The sequence below is a fragment of the Callionymus lyra genome, chromosome 16, assembly GCF_982586985.1.
Source record: "Callionymus lyra chromosome 16, fCalLyr1.hap1.1, whole genome shotgun sequence".
In the NCBI taxonomy this organism is placed as follows: Eukaryota; Metazoa; Chordata; class Actinopteri; order Syngnathiformes; family Callionymidae; genus Callionymus; species Callionymus lyra.
The window spans coordinates 24,855,335-24,881,639 of NC_141833.1; the positions used below are offsets into that span (position 1 = coordinate 24,855,335).

At 44.0% G+C, this 26,305-nt stretch overlaps 1 protein-coding gene across 1 annotated transcript; it reads left to right on the top strand.

Moving 5' to 3' along the window:
• The first annotated feature begins 18,307 nt into the window (after positions 1–18,307).
• Positions 18,308–26,292, top strand: efcab14 (EF-hand calcium binding domain 14). The gene is made up of 9 exons (XM_087811443.1): positions 18,308–18,958; positions 19,992–20,140; positions 20,205–20,350; positions 21,343–21,441; positions 21,498–21,608; positions 22,052–22,204; positions 22,476–22,560; positions 22,620–22,742; positions 25,328–26,292. Exons 1-9 carry the CDS (start codon positions 18,786–18,788, stop codon positions 25,501–25,503), a joined length of 1,215 nt encoding a protein of 404 aa, XP_087667569.1. The 5' UTR covers positions 18,308–18,785; the 3' UTR covers positions 25,504–26,292.
• The last annotated feature ends 13 nt before the right edge of the window (positions 26,293–26,305 follow it).

Sequence of the window (26,305 nt, forward strand, 5' to 3'; positions counted from 1 at the left end):
TAAAGTCACATAAATATAACTAAATAATGATATTCGTGAGCAGAGATGATAAATAAATAAATCAAGCCGCTCTGAACATCTGGGTCTGGAGGAGGTTCTGGTTCGTGCGCAGCGAGAACGTAAATCTGCTGGAGAACCAGTGACCTCAGCAGACGACCTTGAGTGTCAGGCCTGAGAGGAGGAAGAACCCGAGGGATCCGGTCGTTCCTCCTGGTTCTCCTGGTTGAAGCAGAAGCTGGGATTGATCTGACGACCATCAGGATGAAGCTCTGCTGACACAAGATGTTGAAGACACCGAACTATAGAAGAATCTTCTGAAGGTTCGTCAACAAACTGAAGAAATGATTTGTTTGTATCGACAAATATTCACGGATAGAAGGTCAATTGAATTGAAAATTGAATTAATGTGGTGTTGAGTGAACATCTGATCCATCTCTTGAACATGAAGCAGGACATGAAGCAGAACATGAAGAAGGACATGAAGAAGGACATGAAGCAGGACATGAAGCAGAACATGAAGAAGTACATGAAGAAGGACATGAAGCAGAACACGAAGAAGGACATGAAGAAGGACATGAAGCAGGACATGAAGCAGAACACGAAGAAGGACATGAAGAAGGACATGAAGCAGGACATGAAGCAGAACACGAAGAAGGACATGAAGCAGAACATGAAGCAGAACATGAAGCAGAACATGAAGCAGAACATGAAGAAGGACATGAAGCAGAACATGAAGAAGGACATGAAGAAGGACATGAAGCAGGACATGAAGCAGGACATGAAGCAGAACATGAAGAAGGACATGAAGAAGGACATGAAGCAGGACATGAAGCAGAACATGAAGAAGTACATGAAGAAGGACATGAAGCAGAACACGAAGAAGGACATGAAGAAGGACATGAAGCAGGACATGAAGCAGAACACGAAGAAGGACATGAAGAAGGACATGAAGCAGGACATGAAGCAGAACACGAAGAAGGACATGAAGCAGAACATGAAGCAGAACATGAAGCAGAACATGAAGCAGAACATGAAGAAGGACATGAAGCAGAACATGAAGAAGGACATGAAGAAGGACATGAAGCAGGACATGAAGCAGGACATGAAGCAGAACATGAAGAAGGACATGAAGAAGGACATGAAGCAGGACATGAAGCAGAACATGAAGAAGTACATGAAGAAGGACATGAAGCAGAACACGAAGAAGGACATGAAGAAGGACATGAAGCAGGACATGAAGCAGAACACGAAGAAGGACATGAAGAAGGACATGAAGCAGGACATGAAGCAGAACACGAAGAAGGACATGAAGCAGAACATGAAGCAGAACATGAAGCAGAACATGAAGCAGAACATGAAGAAGGACATGAAGCAGAACATGAAGAAGGACATGAAGAAGGACATGAAGCGAACATGAAGCAGGACATGAAGCAGAACATGAAGAAGCACATGAAGAAGGACATGAAGCAGGACATGAAGCAGAACATGAAGAAGGACATGAAGCAGAACATGAAGAAGGACATGAAGAAGGACATGAAGCAGAACATGAAGCAGAACATGAAGAAGGACATGAAGAAGGACATGAAGAAGGACATAAAGCAGGACATGAAGCAGAACATGAAGAAGGACATGAAGAAGGACATGAAGAAGGACATAAAGCAGGACATGAAGCAGAACATGAAGAAGGACATGAAGAAGGACATGAAGCAGAACATGAAGAAGGACATGAAGAAGGACATGAAGCAGGACATGAAGCAGAACATGAAGAAGGACATGAAGCAGGACATGAAGAAGGACATGAAGAAGGACATGAAGAAGGACATGAAGCAGGACATGAAGCAGGACATGAAGAAGGACATGAAGAACGACATGAAGCAGGACATGAAGCAGAACATTCAGAAGGACATGAAGAAGGACATGAAGCAGGACATGAAGCAGAACATGAAGAAGGACATGAAGAAGGACATGAAGCAGGACATGAAGCAGAACATGAAGCAGGACATGAAGAAGGACATGAAGCAGGACATGAAGCAGAACATGAAACAGAACATGAAGCAGAACATGAAACAGAACATGAAGCAGGACATGAAGCAGGACATGAAGCAGAACATGAAGCAGGACATGAAGCAGGACATGAAGCAGGACATGAAGCAGAACATGAAGCAGAACATGAAGCAGGACATGAAGCAGGACATGAAGCAGAACATGAAGCAGAACATGAAGCAGAACATGAAGCAGGACATGAAGCAGAACATGAAGCAGAACATGAAGCAGAACATGAAGCAGAACATGAAGCAGGACATGAAGCAGAACATGAAGCAGAACATGAAGCAGGACATGAAGCAGGACATGAAGCGGAACATGAAGCAGAACATGAAGCAGAACATGAAGCAGGACATGAAGCAGAACATGAAGCAGGACATGAAGAAGGACATGAAGCAGAACATGAAGCAGAACATGAAGCAGAACATGAAGCAGGACATGAAGCAGAACATGAAGCAGGACATGAAGCAGGACATGAAGCAGAACATGAAGCAGAACATGAAGCAGGACATGAAGCAGAACATGAAGCAGGACATGAAGCAGGACATGAAGCAGAACATGAAGCAGGACATGAAGCAGAACATGAAGCAGGACATGAAGAAGGACATGAAGAAGAACATGAAGCAGAACATGAAGCAGGACATGAAGCAGGACATGAAGCAGAACATGAAGCAGGACATGAAGAAGGACATGAAGCAGAACATGAAGCAGGACATGAAGCAGGACATGAAGCAGAACATGAAGCAGGACATGAAGCAGAACATGAAGCAGGACATGAAGCAGGACATGAAGCAGAACATGAAGCAGGACATGAAGCAGAACATGAAGCAGGACATGAAGAAGGACATGAAGAAGAACATGAAGCAGAACATGAAGCAGGACATGAAGCAGGACATGAAGCAGAACATGAAGCAGGACATGAAGAAGGACATGAAGCAGAACATGAAGCAGGACATGAAGCAGGACATGAAGCAGAACATGAAGCAGGACATGTAGCAGGACATGAAGCAGAACATGAAGCAGAACATGAAGCAGGACATGAAGCAGGACATGAAGCAGAACATGAAGCAGGACATGAAGAAGGACATGAAGCAGAACATGAAGCAGGACATGAAGCAGGACATGAAGCAGAACATGAAGCAGGACATGAAGCAGAACATGAAGCAGGACATGAAGCAGAACATGAAGCAGAACATGAAGCAGGACATTAAGAAGGACATGAAGCAGAACATGAAGCAGGACATGAAGCAGGACATGAAGCAGAACATGAAGCAGGACATTAAGAAGGACATGAAGCAGAACATGAAGCAGGACATGAAGCAGGACATGAAGCAGGACATGAAGCAGAACATGAAGCAGGACATGAAGCAGAACATGAAGCAGAACATGAAGCAGAACATGAAGCAGGACATGAAGCAGAACATGAAGCAGAACATGAAGCAGGACATGAAGCAGAACATGATGCAGGACATGAAGCAGGACATGAAGCAGAACATGAAGAAGGACATGAAGCAGAACATGAAGAAGGACATGAAGAAGGACATGAAGCAGGACATGAAGCAGGACATGAAGCAGAACATGAAGAAGGACATGAAGAAGGACATGAAGCAGGACATGAAGCAGAACATGAAGAAGTACATGAAGAAGGACATGAAGCAGAACACGAAGAAGGACATGAAGAAGGACATGAAGCAGGACATGAAGCAGAACACGAAGAAGGACATGAAGAAGGACATGAAGCAGGACATGAAGCAGAACACGAAGAAGGACATGAAGCAGAACATGAAGCAGAACATGAAGCAGAACATGAAGCAGAACATGAAGAAGGACATGAAGCAGAACATGAAGAAGGACATGAAGAAGGACATGAAGCAGGACATGAAGCAGGACATGAAGCAGAACATGAAGAAGGACATGAAGAAGGACATGAAGCAGGACATGAAGCAGAACATGAAGAAGTACATGAAGAAGGACATGAAGCAGAACACGAAGAAGGACATGAAGAAGGACATGAAGCAGGACATGAAGCAGAACACGAAGAAGGACATGAAGAAGGACATGAAGCAGGACATGAAGCAGAACACGAAGAAGGACATGAAGCAGAACATGAAGCAGAACATGAAGCAGAACATGAAGCAGAACATGAAGAAGGACATGAAGCAGAACATGAAGAAGGACATGAAGAAGGACATGAAGCGAACATGAAGCAGGACATGAAGCAGAACATGAAGAAGCACATGAAGAAGGACATGAAGCAGGACATGAAGCAGAACATGAAGAAGGACATGAAGCAGAACATGAAGAAGGACATGAAGAAGGACATGAAGCAGAACATGAAGCAGAACATGAAGAAGGACATGAAGAAGGACATGAAGAAGGACATAAAGCAGGACATGAAGCAGAACATGAAGAAGGACATGAAGAAGGACATGAAGAAGGACATAAAGCAGGACATGAAGCAGAACATGAAGAAGGACATGAAGAAGGACATGAAGCAGAACATGAAGAAGGACATGAAGAAGGACATGAAGCAGGACATGAAGCAGAACATGAAGAAGGACATGAAGCAGGACATGAAGAAGGACATGAAGAAGGACATGAAGAAGGACATGAAGCAGGACATGAAGCAGGACATGAAGAAGGACATGAAGAACGACATGAAGCAGGACATGAAGCAGAACATTCAGAAGGACATGAAGAAGGACATGAAGCAGGACATGAAGCAGAACATGAAGAAGGACATGAAGAAGGACATGAAGCAGGACATGAAGCAGAACATGAAGCAGGACATGAAGAAGGACATGAAGCAGGACATGAAGCAGAACATGAAACAGAACATGAAGCAGAACATGAAACAGAACATGAAGCAGGACATGAAGCAGGACATGAAGCAGAACATGAAGCAGGACATGAAGCAGGACATGAAGCAGGACATGAAGCAGAACATGAAGCAGAACATGAAGCAGGACATGAAGCAGGACATGAAGCAGAACATGAAGCAGAACATGAAGCAGAACATGAAGCAGGACATGAAGCAGAACATGAAGCAGAACATGAAGCAGAACATGAAGCAGAACATGAAGCAGGACATGAAGCAGAACATGAAGCAGAACATGAAGCAGGACATGAAGCAGGACATGAAGCGGAACATGAAGCAGAACATGAAGCAGAACATGAAGCAGGACATGAAGCAGAACATGAAGCAGGACATGAAGAAGGACATGAAGCAGAACATGAAGCAGAACATGAAGCAGAACATGAAGCAGGACATGAAGCAGAACATGAAGCAGGACATGAAGCAGGACATGAAGCAGAACATGAAGCAGAACATGAAGCAGGACATGAAGCAGAACATGAAGCAGGACATGAAGCAGGACATGAAGCAGAACATGAAGCAGGACATGAAGCAGAACATGAAGCAGGACATGAAGAAGGACATGAAGAAGAACATGAAGCAGAACATGAAGCAGGACATGAAGCAGGACATGAAGCAGAACATGAAGCAGGACATGAAGAAGGACATGAAGCAGAACATGAAGCAGGACATGAAGCAGGACATGAAGCAGAACATGAAGCAGGACATGAAGCAGAACATGAAGCAGGACATGAAGCAGGACATGAAGCAGAACATGAAGCAGGACATGAAGCAGAACATGAAGCAGGACATGAAGAAGGACATGAAGAAGAACATGAAGCAGAACATGAAGCAGGACATGAAGCAGGACATGAAGCAGAACATGAAGCAGGACATGAAGAAGGACATGAAGCAGAACATGAAGCAGGACATGAAGCAGGACATGAAGCAGAACATGAAGCAGGACATGTAGCAGGACATGAAGCAGAACATGAAGCAGAACATGAAGCAGGACATGAAGCAGGACATGAAGCAGAACATGAAGCAGGACATGAAGAAGGACATGAAGCAGAACATGAAGCAGGACATGAAGCAGGACATGAAGCAGAACATGAAGCAGGACATGAAGCAGAACATGAAGCAGGACATGAAGCAGAACATGAAGCAGAACATGAAGCAGGACATTAAGAAGGACATGAAGCAGAACATGAAGCAGGACATGAAGCAGGACATGAAGCAGAACATGAAGCAGGACATGAAGAAGGACATGAAGCAGAACATGAAGCAGGACATGAAGCAGGACATGAAGCAGGACATGAAGCAGAACATGAAGCAGGACATGAAGCAGAACATGAAGCAGAACATGAAGCAGAACATGAAGCAGGACATGAAGCAGAACATGAAGCAGAACATGAAGCAGGACATGAAGCAGAACATGATGCAGGACATGAAGCAGGACATGAAGCAGAACATGAAGCAGGACATGAAGCAGGACATGAAGCAGAACATGAAGCAGAACATGAAGCAGAACATGAAGCAGGACATGAAGCAGAACATGAAGCAGAACATGAAGCAGAACATGAAGCAGAACATGAAGCAGGACATGAAGCAGGACATGAAGCAGAACATGAAGCAGAACATGAAGCAGAACATGAAGCAGGACATGAAGCAGAACATGAAGCAGAACATGAAGCAGAACATGAAGCAGAACATGAAGCAGAACATGAAGCAGAACATGAAGCAGAACATGTTGCTCTGAGTCTTGATCTTCGATAAGAACGAAAGATCTTTTCATGTTTGTGACTTTATTTCACTTCAATAAAAGATCGGTTTATGTTATGTTTGCTGAAGGTTGGAGGCAGAAACTAAAGACACACTTATGTGAACACCAACATCTTCTGAAGGTGACCTTGAGAGGCTGATAATGTTATCTTCTCAACTCTGTATCTCTGGAAACATCATGATTAGAAACTCCTCAGATGATCCGCATCAGCAGGTTGAGTCACGCTGGAGGTAAGTTCAGAGTTTGACGTCACGACTTCTTATGAAACTTCCTCATCTTCCTTCGATCACATGACCTTCTCACTGTGACTGGTTCATGTTCAATCATCTTCCTTCGATCACATGACCTTCTCACTGTGACTGGCTCATGTTCAATCATCTTCCTTCGATCACATGACCTTCTCACTGTGACTGGTTCATGTTCAATCATCTTCCTTCGATCACATGACCTTCTCACTGTGACTGGTTCATGTTCAATCATCTTCCTTCGATCACATGACCTTCTCACTGTGACTGGTTCATGTTCAATCATCTTCCTTCGATCACATGACCTTCTCACTGTGACTGGTTCATGTTCAATCGTCTTCCTTCGATCACATGACCTTCTCACTGTGACTGGTTCATGTTCAATCATCTTCCTTCGATCACATGACCTTCTCACTGTGACTGGTTCATGTTCAATCATCTTCCTTCGATCACATGACCTTCTCACTGTGACTGGTTCATGTTCAATCATCTTCCTTCGATCCCATGACCTTCTCACTGTGACTGGTTCATGTTCAATCATCTTCCTTCGATCACATGACCTTCTCACTGTGACTGGTTCATGTTCAATCGTCTTCCTTCGATCACATGACCTTCTCACTGTGACTGGTTCATGTTCAATCGTCTTCCTTCGATCACATGACCTTCTCACTGTGACTGGTTCATGTTCAATCATCTTCCTTCTTTCACATGACCTTCTCACTGTGACTGGTTCATGTTCAATCATCTTCCTTCGATCACATGACCTTCTCACTGTGACTGGTTCATGTTCAATCGTCTTCCTTCGATCACATGACCTTCTCACTGTGACTGGTTTATGTTCAATCATCTTCCTTCGATCACATGACCTTCTCACTGTGACTGGTTCATGTTCATTCATCTTCCTTCGATCACATGACCTTCTCACTGTGACTGGTTCATGTTCATTCATCTTCCTTCGATCACATGACCTTCTCACTGTGACTGGTTCATGTTCAATCATCTTCCTTCGATCACATGACCTTCTCACTGTGACTGGTTCATGTTCATTCATCTTCCTTCGATCACATGACCTTCTCACTGTGACTGGTTCATGTTCAATCATCTTCCTTCGATCACATGACCTTCTCACTGTGACTGGTTCATGTTCATTCATCTTCCTTCGATCACATGACCTTCTCACTGTGACTGGTTCATGTTCAATCATCTTCCTTCGATCACATGACCTTCTCACTGTGACTGGTTCATGTTCAATCATCTTCCTTCGATCACATGACCTTCTCACTGTGACTGGTTCATGTTCAATCATCTTCCTTCGATCACATGACCTTCTCACTGTGACTGGTTCATGTTCAATCATCTTCCTTCGATCACATGACCTTCTCACTGTGACTGGTTCATGTTCAATCATCTTCCTTCGATCCCATGACCTTCTCACTGTGACTGGTTAATGTTCAATCATCTTCCTTCGATCACATGACCTTCTCACTGTGACTGGTTCATGTTCAATCATCTTCCTTCGATCACATGACCTTCTCACTGTGACTGGTTCATGTTCAATCATCTTCCTTCGATCACATGACCTTCTCACTGTGACTGGTTCATGTTCAATCGTCTTCCTTCGATCACATGACCTTCTCACTGTGACTGGTTCATGTTCAATCATCTTCCTTCTTTCACATGACCTTCTCACTGTGACTGGTTCATGTTCAATCATCTTCCTTCGATCACATGACCTTCTCACTGTGACTGGTTCATGTTCAATCATCTTCCTTCGATCACATGACCTTCTCACTGTGACTGGTTCATGTTCAATCATCTTCCTTCGATCACATGACCTTCTCACTGTGACTGGTTCATGTTCAATCATCTTCCTTCGATCACATGACCTTCTCACTGTGACTGGTTCATGTTCAATCATCTTCCTTCGATCACATGACCTTCTCACTGTGACTGGTTCATGTTCATTCATCTTCCTTCGATCACATGACCTTCTCACTGTGACTGGTTCATGTTCATTCATCTTCCTTCGATCACATGACCTTCTCACTGTGACTGGTTCATGTTCAATCATCTTCCTTCGATCACATGACCTTCTCACTGTGACTGGTTCATGTTCATTCATCTTCCTTCGATCACATGACCTTCTCACTGTGACTGGTTCATGTTCAATCATCTTCCTTCGATCACATGACCTTCTCACTGTGACTGGTTCATGTTCATTCATCTTCCTTCGATCACATGACCTTCTCACTGTGACTGGTTCATGTTCATTCATCTTCCTTCGATCACATGACCTTCTCACTGTGACTGGTTCATGTTCAATCATCTTCCTTCGATCACATGACCTTCTCACTGTGACTGGTTCATGTTCAATCATCTTCCTTCGATCACATGACCTCAGGCTGAGGTGACGAATCAGAAAAAGGAAACTGGGACGCAACTGAATGAACTGGGACTACAACGCGCTCACCTCTCACCCCTCAACTCTCACCCCTCAACTCAACTCTCACCTCTCACCCCTCAACTCTCACCCCTCAACTCAACTCTCACCTCTCACCCCTCAACTCTCACCCCTCAACTCAACTCTCACCTCTCACCCCTGACCCCTCACCCCTCACCCCTGACCCCTCACCCCTCACCTCTCACCCCTGACCCCTCACCTCTCACCCCTGACCCCTCACCCCTCACCTCTCACCCCTCACCCCTCACCCCTCACCCCTCACCTCTCACCTCTCACCCCTCACCCCTCACCTCTCACCCCTCACCCCTCACCCCTCACCTCTCACCCTCACCCCTCACCCCTCACCCCTCACCCCTCACCTCTCACCTCTCACCCCTCACCTCTCACCTCTCACCCCTCACCTCTCACCCCTCACCCCTCACCTCTCACCTCTCACCCCTCACCTCTCACCTCTCACCCCTCACCCCTCACCTCTCACCTCTCACCCCTCACCCCTCACCTCTCACCCCTCACCTCTCACCTCTCACCCCTCACCCCTCACCTCTCACCTCTCACCCCTCACCCCTCACCTCTCACCCCTCACCCCTCACCTCTCACCCCTCACCTCTCACCTCTCACCCCTCACCTCTCACCCCTCACCCCTCACCTCTCACCTCTCACCCCTCACCTCTCACCTCTCACCCCTCACCCCTCACCTCTCACCTCTCACCTCTCACCCCTCACCCCTCAACCCTCACCTCTCACCCCTCACCCCTCACCCCTCACCTCTCACCTCTCACCCCTCACCCCTCACCTCTCACCCCTCACCCCTCACCTCTCACCCCTCACCTCTCACCGTTGATGCCTCTGCTGCCCCCTGCAGGAAGATCTTTCAAACTGCAGATTCTCTTCTACTTCAATGTAACTGCAGTAACAACAGTTTAACTGAAGGTGAGTCTGAGGTCCTTGAATATTTCATATGGAAGAAGTAGCAGTGCATGCTGGGTAGTGAAAACAGGAGAAAAGAGGCTTCATGTAAAGTCTGGAAGAAACAAAAGTGAAACATGTTGTGGTGGGAAATCAAAAGACTTCAGATCTTCATCTTCAATCTGTCACTTATTCACTCCTTCCATGTTCACGCTGTTGTTTTCCTTTATTTCTATTTTTATTCAGATTCTATTGTGTACCGAAAAACGTCATCTTTGTGTGTATTTAAAATAAATGCATGTTTTATGAATTTGTTGATGAAGATTGAAATGATCATTAAAACTTCATAACAATGGTTGTTTTTATTTTACAATATTTCCATATAAAGTAACAAGTCAATACTTTAATCAATCCAGTGTAAATTGTATATTATTTTCTGTCATTGTGCAAATTTGTCTCTTTTCTCCCCATTTCTTAAAACCATCTCGTTGTTATTGTGACTCTGTGGAGACAGAACTTCAGCCTCAGTCGCTGATGTTGTTCAGCTCCTGCGAGTCTTTAGTTCAACATCTTTGTGCTGCTGGATCTGACCCTAGAAAACTGAGAGAACATCAGGTTAGACTAAAAACAACAGTTCAAACATTAAAAAAACACTCTTTCAAACAGTCTTCTCTGCTGCAGACACTGGTTTAAACCCTGCGGTTAAAACGCGCTAAAAGGAGTTGATGATGTAAGATCCTCTACTGGAGGTCACACTGGAGGTCACACTGGAGGTCACACTGGAGGTCACACTGGAGGTCACACTGAAGGTCACACTGAAGGTCAGGTCCAGTCCTCCAGTCTGTCCATGTGTCGGTCGTCGTAAAAGAGTCTCTGGTTTAAAATCTTCACCCAGTTCAAAACTTCTCTTTGTGTCCTTGTGTTAGAACATCTGTGGTGGTCAGGACTGTTGCTGTGACCTCAGGACTCAGGAAGAGGTCCGCTGGGTCCGGCTCCATCCGTCCCTGTATTAATAGAGTCATGTTTGTTCTGGAGCCGTGATTCTGTCACTCGTCCAGTGATCTCCAGAGAACAGAGCGTATCAAGAGCCACAGCATCACCAGTCGCTGCAGGGATGTAGTCTTGCTTCTGACCAGCGCCCCCATCAGCCCAGGTAGAGTACTGCTGCTGATGTCCAGCTCTGTAGATCAGCTTTAAGAACCAGAGAGTTCGAGACATGATTGTGGCTTCATGTCCTTCATTCGCTCTTATGTCCTGCATTCACTCTCATGTCCTTCATTCACTCTTATGTCCTTCATTCACTCTTATGTCCTGCATTCACTCTTATGTCCTTCATTCACTCTCATATCCTTCATTCACTCTCATGTCCTTCATTCACTCTCATGTCCTTCATTCACTCTCATGTCCTGCATTCACTCTCATGTCCTTTATTCACTCTCGTGTCCTTTATTCACTCTCACGTCCTTCATTCACTTTCCTGTCCTTCATTCACTCTCATGTCCTTCATTCACTCTTATGTCCTTCATTCACTCTTATGTCCTGCATTCACTCTCATGTCCTTCATTCACTCTCACGTCCTTCATTCACTTTCCTGTCCTTCATTCACTCTCATGTCCTTCATTCACTCTCATATCCTTCATGCACTCTTATGTCCTTCATTCACTCTCATGTCCTTCATTCACTCTCATGTCCTTCATTCACTCATTATCATTATCATTATTATCATTATTATTATTATTATCATTATTATTATTATTATCATTATTATCGTTGTTTGTCAACAAACATGTTGTTGTTTATCGACAAACATCATCAGAGACGGAACCTTCAGCCTCGTTCAGTTGTTTGTCAACAAATATGTTGTTGTTTATCGACAAACATCATCAGAGACGGAACCTTCAGCCTCGTTCAGTTGTTTGTCAACAAACATGTTGTTGTTTATCGACAAACATCATCAGAGACGGAACCTTCAGCCTCGTTGTTTGTCAACAAACATGTTGTTGTTTATTGACAAACGTCATCAGAGACGGAACCTTCAGCCTCGTTCAGTTGTTTGTCAACAAACATGTTGTTGTTTATTGACAAACATCATCAGAGACGGAACCTTCAGCCTCGTTCAGTTGTTTGTCAACAAACATGTTGTTGTTTATTGACAAACGTCATCAGTCAACCTTCAGGCTCGTTGATCGTGTCGATTCTACAGAAACATACGACGAACTTTTAACACTTAAATAAAAAACATTGTTTCAGCAAAACTTCTCCATCTTTCACTGAGAGGTCGTCGGTTCAATCTCTGCGTCGCAGCCTACTGCCACCAGCCGGACCGACTCACACCAGCAACACAAACACAACAAGGTCCAACAGAGTCTTCAACGCCTTTGTTCTCGCCTCTGTGGTGGGAGAACATCGCCCCCTGCTGGACGACAACGTTCAGACGTGACGTCATCTCCACACACACAACCTCATCACAACTTTATTTCTCAATTCAACACAACTTTATTTCTCAATTCAACACAACTTTATTTCGCAATTCAACACAACTTTATTTCTCAATTCAACACAACTTTATTTCTAAATTCAACACAACTTTATTTCTAAATTCAACACAACTTTATTTCTCAATTCAACACAACTTTATTTCTCAATTCAACACAACTTTTTTTCTCAATTCAACACAACTTTATTTCTCAATTCAACACAACTTTATTTCTCAATTCAACACAACTTTATTTCTCAATTCAACACAACTTTATTTCTCAATTCAACACAACTTTATTTCTCAATTCAACACAACTTTATTTCTCAATTCAACACAACTTTATTTCTCAATTCAACACAACTTTATTTCTAAATTCAACACAACTTTATTTCTCAATTCAACACAACTTTATTTCTCAATTCAACACAACTTTATTTCCCACATCGAGCAGTTTAATCAGCAACGAATGGATCAAGAGTTCTTCTAGAACATGACACACACACACACACACACACACACACACACACACACACACACCATCATTGACCTTCAATCAAGTTTAGAAAAGTTACAAAATAAAAGCATCACTTTCCTTTCAGAGTAAAATAATGAGAACTATATTCGTACGACACACTTGTTGTATTTCAACACACATGCAAAGTGACATGTATTGATCTTTTTTTTATCATTTTTATTTAAAAATATAGCAAAATAATAGCCAATGAAATAATATTCACTGAAGACAATCCGTTCAGTGTCGGGGTCAAAGGTCAACAGGTCACTTCATTCGGAGGTTGAAAAGAGAAAAAGTTTTAAACCAGTTTAACTCAACGATGACAAAAGAAACGATTTCAGAATCTAAACGTATTTCATTTCATCTCTTCAGTCAATTAAAGAATAAACTCATACGTCGACTCAGTGTTATTATTATTGTTATTATTGTTTTTATTGTTATTATGTTGTTACGTTATTATGTTATTATGTTGTTATGTTAGTATTGCTATTATTGTTATTATTGTTATTATTGTTTTTATTGTTATTATGTTGTTATGTTATTATGTTATTATGTTGTTATGTTAGTATTGCTATTATTGTTATTATTGTTATTATTGTTTTTATTGTTATTATGTTGTTATGTTATTATGTTATTATGTTGTTATGTTTGTATTGCTATTATTGTTATTATTGTTATTATTGTTTTTATTGTTATTATGTTGTTACGTTATTATGTTATTATGTTGTTATGTTAGTATTGCTATTATTGTTATTATTGTTATTATGTTATTATTGTTATTATGTTGTTATGTTATTATGTTATTATGTTGTTATGTTAGTATTGCTATTATTGTTATTATTGTTATTATGTTATTATTGTTATTATGTTGTTATGTTATTATGTTATTATGTTGTTATGTTAGTATTGCTATTATTGTTATTATTGTTTTTATTGTTATTATGTTGTTATGTTATTATGTTATTATGTTGTTATGTTAGTATTGCTATTATTGTTATTATTGTTATTATTGCTATTATTGTTATTATGTTATTATTGCTATTTTCATCAGAAGTACTTTCTGAGGAGGATCATTGAACATCTGCAGGAAGATCCTCTGCATGTTCTACCAGTGTGTGGTGGCCAGTGTTCTATGCTGTGGTGTGTTGGGGTGGAAATGTGTCCAAGAGGAGGTCAACAGGTCAACAGGTCAACAGGTCAACAGGTCAACAGGTCAACAGGTCAACAGGTTGATCAGGAGCTCTGTGGTTGAAGCTGGACTCACTGGTGACAGTTACTGAACAAACTACTGTCATCATGATCATCTCCCATGATGCAACACTGTCATCAGTGAACACATGCAGCATCAATGCTCCTCCCATGATGCAACACTGTCATCAGTGAACACATGCAGCATCAATGCTCCTCCCATGATGCAACACTGTCATCAGTGAACACATGCAGCATCAATGCTCCTCCCATGATGCAACACTGTCATCAGTCAACACATGCAGCATCAATGCTCCTCCCATGATGCAACACTGTCATCAGTGAACACATGCAGCATCAATGCTCCTCCCATGATGCAACACTGTCATCAGTGAACACATGCAGCACCAATGCTCCTCCCATGATGCAACACTGTCATCAGTGAACACATGCAGCATCAATGCTCCTCCCATGATGCAACACTGTCATCAGTGAACACATGCAGCACCAATGCTCCTCCCATGATGCAACACTGTCATCAGTGAACACATGCAGCATCAATGCTCCTCCCATGATGCAACACTGTCATCAGTGAACACATGCAGCATCAATGCTCCTCCCATGATGCAACACTGTCATCAGTGAACACATGCAGCACCAATGCTCCTCCCATGATGCAACACTGTCATCAGTGAACACATGCAGCACCAATGCTCCTCCCATGATGCAACACTGTCATCAGTGAACACATGCAGCACCAATGCTCCTCCCATGATGCAACACTGTCATCAGTGAACACATGCAGCACCAATGCTCCTCCCATGATGCAACACTGTCATCAGTGAACACATGCAGCACCAATGCTCCTCCCATGATGCAACACTGTCATCAGTGAACACATGCAGCATCAATGCTCCTCCCATGATGCAACACTGTCATCAGTGAACACATGCAGCATCAATGTTCCTCCCATGATGCAACACTGTCATCAGTGAACACATGCAGCACCAATGCTCCTCCCATGATGCAACACTGTCATCAGTGAACACATGCAGCACCAATGCTCCTCCCATGATGCAACACTGTCATCAGTGAACACATGCAGCATCAATGCTCCTCCCATGATGCAACACTGTCATCAGTGAACACATGCAGCATCAATGTTCCTCCCATGATGCAACACTGTCATCAGTGAACACATGCAGCATCAATGCTCCTCCCATGATGCAACACTGTCATCAGTGAACACATGCAGCATCAATGTTCCTCCCATGATGCAACACTGTCATCAGTGAACACATGCAGCATCAATGTTCCTCCCATGATGCAACACTGTCATCAGTGAACACATGCAGCACCAATGCTCCTCCCATGATGCAACACTGTCATCAGTGAACACATGCAGCACCAATGCTCCTCCCATGATGCAACACTGTCATCAGTGAACACATGCAGCACCAATGCTCCTCCCATGATGCAACACTGTCATCAGTGAACACATGCAGCATCAATGCTCCTCCCATGATGCAACACTGTCATCAGTGAACACATGCAGCATCAATGTTCCTCCCATGATGCAACACTGTCATCAGTGAACACATGCAGCACCAATGCTCCTCCCATGATGCAACACTGTCATCAGTGAACACATGCAGCACCAATGCTCCTCCCATGATGCAACACTGTCATCAGTGAACACATGCAGCATCAATGCTCCTCCCATGATGCAACACTGTCATCAGTGAACACATGCAGCATCAATGTTCCTCCCATGATGCAACACTCATAGACTCAAGGACTCATTCATTCCTCGAGTTATTATATTGTTTAATTCTGAGTTTGGAGGCAGAAGTGAAAGTATCTTGATGTTCTATGTTAGTCTTTGTATCTTTGTGTTTGATCTTGTTCTTTATCTTAGACTTAGATGGTTTCATCTTGTTCTTTCTCTTTATTCTCTTTGTTCTTGTTCTTATTTTTATGAATAATCGTCTGTATTGTTGTGTCTAATTGGAAAAAAACTATTTCCCGAAGCAGACCTGAGTTCTACCTAAAGTCCTAAACTAACCTAAGATGGAGAAACAAAGTCATACAATGAATCTGTGAAAGACACAAGAAACTTGTGTTTTTGAAAACATACACAGTTGTTGACGGTTTTCTTGTGTGTTGTTGTGATTGTGTATCAAAACTACTGTAAACACATCTCTGTGAGAAACAGAAGAACTCTTGCTGTCAGAAGTGTTTCGGGGCTAACTCTGGTCATCTCTGTGAGAAACAGAAGAACTCTTGCTGTCAGAAGTGTTTCGAGGCTAACTCTGGTCATCTCTGTGAGAAACAGAAGAACTCTTGCTGTCAGAAGTGTTTCGGGGCTAACTCTGGTCATCTCTGTGAGAAACAGAAGAACGCTTGCTGTCAGAAGTGTTTCGGGGCTAACTCTGGTCATCTCTGTGAGAAACAGAAGAACTCTTGCTGTCAGAAGTGTTTCGAGGCTAACTCTGGTCATCTCTGTGAGAAACAGAAGAACTCTTGCTGTCAGAAGTGTTTCGGGGCTAACTCTGGTCATCTCTGTGAGAAACAGAAGAACGCTTGCTGTCAGAAGTGTTTCGGGGCTAACTCTGGTCATCTCTGTGAGAAACAGAAATACTCTTGCTGTCAGAAGTGTTTCGGGGCTAACTCTGGTCATCTCTGTGAGAAACAGAAGAACTCTTGCTGTCAGAAGTGTTTCGGGGCTAACTCTGGTCATCTCTGTGAGAAACAGAAGAACTCTTGCTGTCAGAAGTATTTCGGGGCTAACTCTGGTCATCTCTGTGAGAAACAGAAGAACTCTTGCTGTCAGAAGTGTTTCGGGGCTAACTCTGGTCATCTCTGTGAGAAACAGAAGAACTCTTGCTGTCAGAAGTGTTTCGGGGCTAACTCTGGTCATCTCTGTGAGAAACAGAAGAACTCTTGCTGTCAGAAGTGTTTCGGGGCTAACTCTGGTCATCTCTGTGAGAAACAGAAGAACTCTTGCTGTCAGAAGTGTTTCGGGGCTAACTCTGGTCATCTCTGTGAGAAACAGAAGAACTCTTGCTGTCAGAAGTGTTTCGGGGCTAACTCTGGTCATCTCTGTGAGAAACAGAAGAACTCTTGCTGTCAGAAGTATTTCGGGGCTAACTCTGGTCATCTCTGTGAGAAACAGAAGAACTCTTGCTGTCAGAAGTGTTTCGGGGCTAACTCTGGTCATCTCTGTGAGAACCAGAAGAACTCTTGCTGTCAGAAGTGTTTCGGGGCTAACTCTGGTCATCTCTGTGAGAAACAGAAGAACTCTTGCTGTCAGAAGTGTTTCGGGGCTAACTCTGGTCATCTCTGTGAGAAACAGAAGAACTCTTGCTGTCAGAAGTGTTTCGGGGCTAACTCTGGTCATCTCTGTGAGAAACAGAAGAACTCTTGCTGTCAGAAGTGTTTCGGGGCTAACTCTGGTCATCTCTGTGAGAAACAGAAGAACTCTTGCTGTCAGAAGTGTTTCGGGGCTAACTCTGGTCATCTCTGTGAGAAACAGAAGAACTCTTGCTGTCAGAAGTGTTTCGGGGCTAACTCTGGTCATCTCTGTGAGAAACAGAAGAACTCTTGCTGTCAGAAGTGTTTCGGGGCTAACTCTGGTCATCTCTGTGAGAAACAGAAGAACTCTTGCTGTCAGAAGTGTTTCGGGGCTAACTCTGGTCATCTCTGTGAGAAACAGAAGAACTCTTGCTGTCAGAAGTGTTTCGGGGCTAACTCTGGTCATCTCTGTGAGAAACAGAAGAACTCTTGCTGTCAGAAGTGTTTCGGGGCTAACTCTGGTCAGAGGCGCACCGGAAGCTGTCATCAGTCCTTCAACAATACGAGCGAACACCGGAAAGATCAGAGGATTCTTTTTTTTTTTAAACTCTTTTAAGGATCATGATCCTGCAACTAATCCACTGCGTCGAATCATTCGCTGCTGTTTTAATCTGCTTTCAAGCGGTAGATACTGGTGTCGGGCAGAAATGACGGAATGTTTAAGTCAGTGTTAGCGAACTAGCCGTAAAGCTAAGCTACTTGTTAGCAACAACAACAACAACATACAAAGTGCTGAACATTCTCTCGGTTCACGTGACAGAAGATCGACGTGAACCTTCCACGCAGACATTAATGCTAACAAACAAGAATCGTGGGTTTTCATGCGTTCTTGTCAGTCAGCGACATCATAGTTCGCCGGTCGAGTTAGCTTAGCAGGTTAGCATCTAGCAAGCTGGACAAGTTGGATCTCGGGGGCTTCAACTCGGGCTCGGGGGGTCCATCGACTCCCCAGAAGAAGATGAAGAAGCGCAAGGAGTTGAACGCGCTGATCGGCCTCGGGGACAGCAAGAGGAAGAAGACGAAAAAGGGCTCCGGACACCGGCTGCTGAGGACAGAACCGCCGGGATCCGAGTCCGAGTCCAGTTCTGAAGACGAGTTCAGCACCATGAGCAGTGGAGTCAGCTTTGGAAAGTGAGTCAGATCTGACCATAACATCGAGGTCTGGAAGATTGTGTTTCCGTACAGAACACACTAAACTGATACCAACAAGTCACGTGACGATAATAACATGTGTTTAAAGCAGGTTTAACTCGTAATAAGATTATTATTGACGTGTGATGATGTTATTATTGTGCCTGGTTTGTAAATCATGTTGTGGTTACAAAAAAACGCGAGTTGGACATAACTAGAGATTTTCAAATGTATATAAATGTAAAGATTTGGTTAGATACACTTTATTAATCCCTCTGGATCTCCTTCGGGAAATTAGATTATCAGTTCACCGTCGACAAATGTAAATAAGTTTCATAAAAGCAAGAACAAAGAGCAAAAAGATACAAAGGTTGAGATGTATAAAGTATCGGATTACTAGACGCCATTATTGTGTATCTTCTGTGTTAAATACGAGAAAAGCATTTCCAATATTTGGTGCCTTTATCTTTATTTCTAAGCTTGTGTCGCCAATGATTAGGTAGAACTTTATTGATCCCTGAGGTTTATGATTAAAACATTCGTGCAAAGACACAAAACCTCTTGTTTGGAGAGTAAAACTTGTTTGGAATACTGTTGGAAAACAGGTTTTGTTGTCATAGACGACTTTTTACTGCAACTCTGTTTATTTTACCATCTCAACACATGAATAGCCCAAAGGAATGTTACAGCTCTTGGAGTTTTTCTGTGCTTTATTTTCAAAATGGCTTTAAATGAATAAAAAAAAAACGATATGAATTTCTATTTAAATCCGAGTCATGATATGTGATACAAATAGATGTTTTAATAATGCCAGAGAGAAGAATGAATAGAATAGATGCTCTGACTAGAGAATCTTCCTCTAATTATAATTATCTAATAATTCGATCAAGAAGCATCTTAACTGATCAATTTCATCAAATCTAATTGAGCAGCTCATTGAAACGCCATCATTTCAAGCTGCATGAACGGCCTCTGAAAATATCTGCGGCATCCATTATTGAAGACACTGAGCTCATGTTTCTCTTCTGAACAGGAGAAGCTACACTCAGTGCTGCAGCGTCTGCTACCCCTTGTTTCTGTTCATCATCCTGGCCGCCTGCGTCATGGCCTGTGCGGGACTCATATGGATGCAGATTGCTCTGAAAGAAGATCTAGACGCCATGAAAGAGAAGTTGCACAGCAGTAAGATCCTGGTCACACTCGTGCAACCGTACATGTTCACCTTTAACCTCCTCTTGTGTCGCAGTGGAATCCAGCCAGAAAGTGTCTGCAGGTGAAATCCCTAAACTAAGTGAGGACTTGAAAAGCAAAGACAGGCGTCTGGAAGACGTTGAAAGTGGTGATAAAGGACTAAACAGACTCTGGTCCAACCTCACAGAAATAAATAGAAAGGTCAGTCTTGATGCACAAGAGGTTTTATACAAGAGTTATAATCTTTTCATTGAGTCGTACGTTCAAAAGACTTTTAGGGTCAACTGGTGAGACTCGCCCACTGACACACGACGACTATCACAGGAGGCTTTGTTTTCTAGAAGATCTGATGAAACGTCAATTATTTCTCCATTTATTTAGTCCATGATTTTCCAGATAATTCATGTCGCATTTTTGTTTTCAATGAAGCGTTTAAGATTCGCCGTCAGTGAAAACATGTTCAACATCAATGTACAGTCCAGTGCAAACGTGGCCAATATTTCTAATCAAACGTTTTCATGTCGGACTGTGTTGAAAATACTTGTTTTCATTCTCTAAATATGGAATTGGTTCCTGAATCTTTTACACTCAACAGAATTAAAGACTTTCGGTTTCTTATCTTCAGTCTCTGACCATCATCAGTCCTCAGATGACCTGAAAATGTCAAATAAACCAACATAATTCAAGTCGAGAAGAAAGAATCTCACTGTCTGTGGAACAAATGCTCACAAACCAGAGCAGTATCTGTCGCGCTGCGTCGCTCCAACAATATTCACATTTATTCCTAAAACAATCGACGCAAACGTGTCTGTAAATATTTCTACGTCGTCGGCCAATAGTCGCCGTTTATTCAAACCTTTAGTTGAAGCTCATTTATGCAACAAATCATGACCTTTTTCTTAATGTTTTGTCTTAAATGGAGTGACTTGTCACAGACATGAAGTGATGACAAATCAAATCTCTTCATGATCTATTCAACAAAGGGATTGATTTTAAATCTCGTCAGTTTGATCTTGTGTGATTATTGAAGCGTAAAATGACTCTTGGAGTCTGTGATGCTTCACAATAACTGATGATTTTAAAAGGGTTTTATTTATGGACCTCGAGTCTCTGCAGTACTGCCCACATTGATCAATAGTTTGTTACATTTTGAATTCTGAGCATCAATAAATGTGTAATGTTCCTCTGCTCAGATCAGCCTGCTGGACTCTGCTGTCAATCATTTGAAGTCCAACTTGAAATCTGCCTCAGACTTGATAAACCTGCCCACGACCGTGGAGGATCTGCAGAAGGTATGGACTCTCTCGGGCTCCAGGGTTCGGCTCCTTCACCTTGTGTTTCATGGTAGAGCGTCGCAACCATCGGCAGCACGCTCACCAGCGTCCAGCACGATGTGAAGACCATGCAGACCTCCCTGGAAGCTGAGAAGAATCAGAAGGACGAGATGACCAAGGCTATGGTAAAACCTTCTAAGAAGAATCTGAAATAAAATGATTCTCCTCATGAGTTCAATCAAGTGCAGGAAAGAAGAATTCTATAAGATGGAGATGATGATCGACTCATTTATTATGACCAGTAATACATGTTGGACCTGATTTGAGAAGGAAGAACTTTGACATGAAGGTTTTGTCCACCATCAGTGAAGCGGCCATGTTGGCTCCTGAAGGTCTCACTTCTTTACTTGGACAGTCTTCGCACAAATATAGCTGACGATGACGTCATGGTTCACGGAGGCTTCAGAGAAGATTCATGTTGATGTTCGTTGTTGTGTAGCCAGAGATCAAACCCCAGCATCAGTGAGAACTCGTTGTAGATGCTTTGTGTTTGTGGAACCAACTGTGTCGATTGTGGCGTGAATAGAAACCTAGACGTCGTTCCTCATCCGTGGATGATCTTCTGCAGGAGCTGGCGGAGCTGAGGAAGGCTGTGAGTGCAGCGAACAAGACGGAGGAGACGCACCACACGTGGACGGACGAGCAGATCCACCTCCTGCTCTCGACGGTGGCCGACCTGCAGCACCGAGTGTCCTCGCTGGAGAACGACTCCAAACAGAGCGTGAGGGAACCTTCACGATCGTGATGAAGATCAGAGGAAACTAACAATTCACTCTTTTGTTTTTATTTTTGTGTGAAAGTAAAGCTTTACATGAACAAGCAGTTTAAGAAAGAACAGAAGATCTTATCTAGTCCTTCTTACGATCCACTTTAATACTGAAGTCATGATCTTTATTCATATAATACTGGAGATAAAAGGGGTCATAGTTGATGAACACGTGGCTGAACTTTGACCTGGTCAGGCCAGTAACATGTTATTGATCTTTTTTCAGCTTCCAGACGCTGACGCAGGATCAGCTGCTGATGGAACACAAAGAGTCGTCACCGCCAGAGCCTCGTCCTCCTCCGACGGTGGAGGTAGATGTTGGATTGATTGTGTGATGGACGTCAAGGTCATAACCATCTTCCTCGCACAGAGAGCTCCACGCCGCTGCCCGAGCCTCAGACCAGCCGACATCCACGCTTCGTGGCCGACAGACGTCCGACGAGAGACGTCGACTGCAGCAAAGTGTTCCTTCCTGGTGTTCGCTCTCGAGAAGGTCGTGCACTTTTGTGTTGTCGTCAACATCTGACACACACTAGCGTCTGACACACACTAGCATCTGACACACACTAGCGTCTGACACACACTAGCATCTGACACACACACTAGCGTCTGACACACACACTAGCATCTGACACACACTAGCATCTGACACACACTATCATCTGACACACACTAGCGTCTGACACACACTAGCATCTGACACACACACTAGCATCTGACACACACACTACCATCTGACACACACACTACCATCTGACACACACACTACCATCTGACACACACACTAGCGTCTGACACACACTACCATCTGACACACACACTACCATCTGACACACACACTAGCATCTGACACACACACTAGCATCTGACACACACACTACCATCTGACACACACACTAGCATCTGACACACACACTAGCATCTGACACACACTACCATCTGACACACACTAGCATCTGACACACACTAGCGTCTGACACACACTAGCATCTGACACACACTAGCGTCTGACACACACTAGCATCTGACACACACACTAGCGTCTGACACACACTAGCGTCTGACACACACACTAGCATCTGACACACACTAGCGTCTGACACACACTAGCGTCTGACACACACTAGCGTCTGACACACACTAGCGTCTGACACACACACTAGCGTCTGACACACACACTAGCATCTGACACACACACTAGCATCTGACACACACTAGCGTCTGACACACACTAGCGTCTGACACACACTAGCGTCTGACACACACTAGCGTCTGACACACACTAGCGTCTGACACACACTAGCGTCTGACACACACTAGCGTCTGACACACACTAGCGTCTGACACACACTAGCGTCTGACACACACTAGCGTCTGACACACACTAGCGTCTGACACACACTAGCGTCTGACACACACACTACCATCTGACACACACACTACCATCTGACACACACACTACCATCTGACACACACTAGCATCTGACACACACTAGCATCTGACACACACTAGCATCTGACACACACTAGCATCTGACACACACTAGCATCTGACACACACTAGCATCTGACACACACACTAGCATCTGACACACACACTAGCATCTGACACACACACTAGCATCTGACACACACTAGCATCTGACACACACACTAGCATCTGACACACACTAGCATCTGACACACACACTACCATCTGAAACACACTAGCGTCTGACACACACTAGCGTCTGACACACACTACCATCTGACACACACTAGCATCTGACACACACTAGCATCTGACACACACACTACCATCTGACACACACACTAGCATCTGACACACACTAGCGTCTGACACACACACTAGCATCTGACACACACACTAGCATCTGACACACACTAGCGTCTGACACACACACTAGCGTCTGACACACACACTAGCGTCTGACACACACAAGCATCTGACACACACTAGCGTCTGACACACACACTAGCATCTGACACACACTAGCATCTGACACACACTAGCATCTGACACACACTAGCATCTGACACACACTAGCGTCTGACACACACACTAGCGTCTGACACACACACTAGCGTCTGACACACACTAGCGTCTGACACACACTAGCGTCTGACACACACTAGCATCTGACACACACACTAGCATCTGACACACACTAGCGTCTGACACACACACTAGCGTCTGACACACACTAGCGTCTGACACACACTAGCATCTGACACACACACTAGCATCTGACACACACTAGCATCTGACACACACTAGCGTCTGACACACACACTAGCATCTGACACACACTACCATCTGACACACACTAGCATCTGACACACACACTAGCATCTGACACACACACTACCATCTGACACACACACTAGCATCTGACACACACTAGCGTCTGACACACACTAGCATCTGACACACACTACCATCTGACACACACACTAGCATCTGACACACACTACCATCTGACACACACACTAGCATCTGACACACACTAGCGTCTGACACACACTAGCATCTGACACACACTACCATCTGACACACACACTAGCATCTGACACACACACTAGCATCTGACACACACTAGCATCTGACACACACTAGCGTCTGACACACACTAGCGTCTGACACACACTAGCGTCTGACACACACTAGCGTCTGACACACACTAGCGTCTGACACACACTAGCGTCTGACACACACTAGCATCTGACACACACTAGCGTCTGACACACACTAGCGTCTGACACACACACTAGCATCTGACACACACACTAGCATCTGACACACACTAGCGTCTGACACACACACTAGCGTCTGACACACACTAGCGTCTGACACACACTAGCATCTGACACACACTAGCATCTGACACACACTAGCGTCTGACACACACACTAGCGTCTGACACACACTAGCGTCTGACACACACTAGCATCTGACACACACACTAGCCTCTGACACACACTACCATCTGACACACACTAGCGTCTGACACACACTAGCGTCTGACACACACTACCATCCGACACACACACTAGCATCTGACACACACTCCTCCACAGATCTGGAGCAGGTGTTCCAGCATGCAGGTGAAAAACACTCCCCTGGACTGTCGTACCGGGAGCTGAGGAGGATCCTGGGCGTGTCCACACCAGGCTCCAGAGCACTGCAGTGTTTCGACCGTGACGGCGACCAGAGGTACTCACTGGAGGAGCTCAGCAGCGCCGCACACGTGTGACCATCCGAGCGCCGCCGCACACGTGTGACCATCCGAGCGCCGCCGCACACGTGTGACCATCCGAGCGCCGCCGCACACGTGTGACGATCCGAGCGCCGCCGCACACGTGATGATCCACAGACACACAAGTCAAGGTCCTGCTAGAAAAGGTCTGTGAGGGACTTCCTGAACTTGAAAACCTCATTTTTGTTGTGACGATGCTTCACCTGCAATATTTAATTCCTGCACATGACTTTCTCCTCTAGTCGTCTGTAAACCTTTATTTCCTCTTAAGACTTTTACGAATGTTTACAAAAGACTTGAGAGGTTTAGACTTTAAATAGTTTTCTTGCCAGAATGTTCTCTGAAGGACTGCGAGGATGAAACCAGGAGCTCATGCACTGACTTCACTTTCTACTGCGACTCCAGGGTTTCTACTGTACATTTTTAAGTCATGCTGCTCAGAACATGTGACATTATTTATAACTTTGTTTGTTGGTTGAGGTCAAGTTTGAGTCTTGAAGCTTTTAATCAGAAAAATGAATGCCGTGGTTCTTCTGTTGATGGTCCATGTCCTTGAGGGTCCATGACGCGAGACAACATCACACACCAGCTCTGAACCGTCGCCAATAACTGAAGGAACGCGATGGTCGAGCTCACCTGAAGTAGAATCACAAGAGTTGCTGGTTTCGATCCTTCACCACGTCCTGGGAACATCTGGGAACATCTGGGAACATCTGGGAACATCTGGGAGTGAAACGATGTTATCATGAGATGACGTTTGTGTGATTAAATAAAGAGTTGAAATTGTGTTTCTTTACAA

Coding starts and splice junctions, on each gene's coding strand:
- efcab14 (XM_087811443.1), top strand. CDS start 18,786: ATGAAGAAGCGCAAGGAGTTGAACGCGCTGATCGGCCTCGGGGACAGC. Junction 20,141..20,204: donor GAAAGAGAAGTTGCACAGCA/GTAAGATCCTGG, acceptor CTTGTGTCGCAG/TGGAATCCAGCCAGAAAGTG. Junction 22,561..22,619: donor GTCCTCCTCCGACGGTGGAG/GTAGATGTTGGA, acceptor TTCCTCGCACAG/AGAGCTCCACGCCGCTGCCC.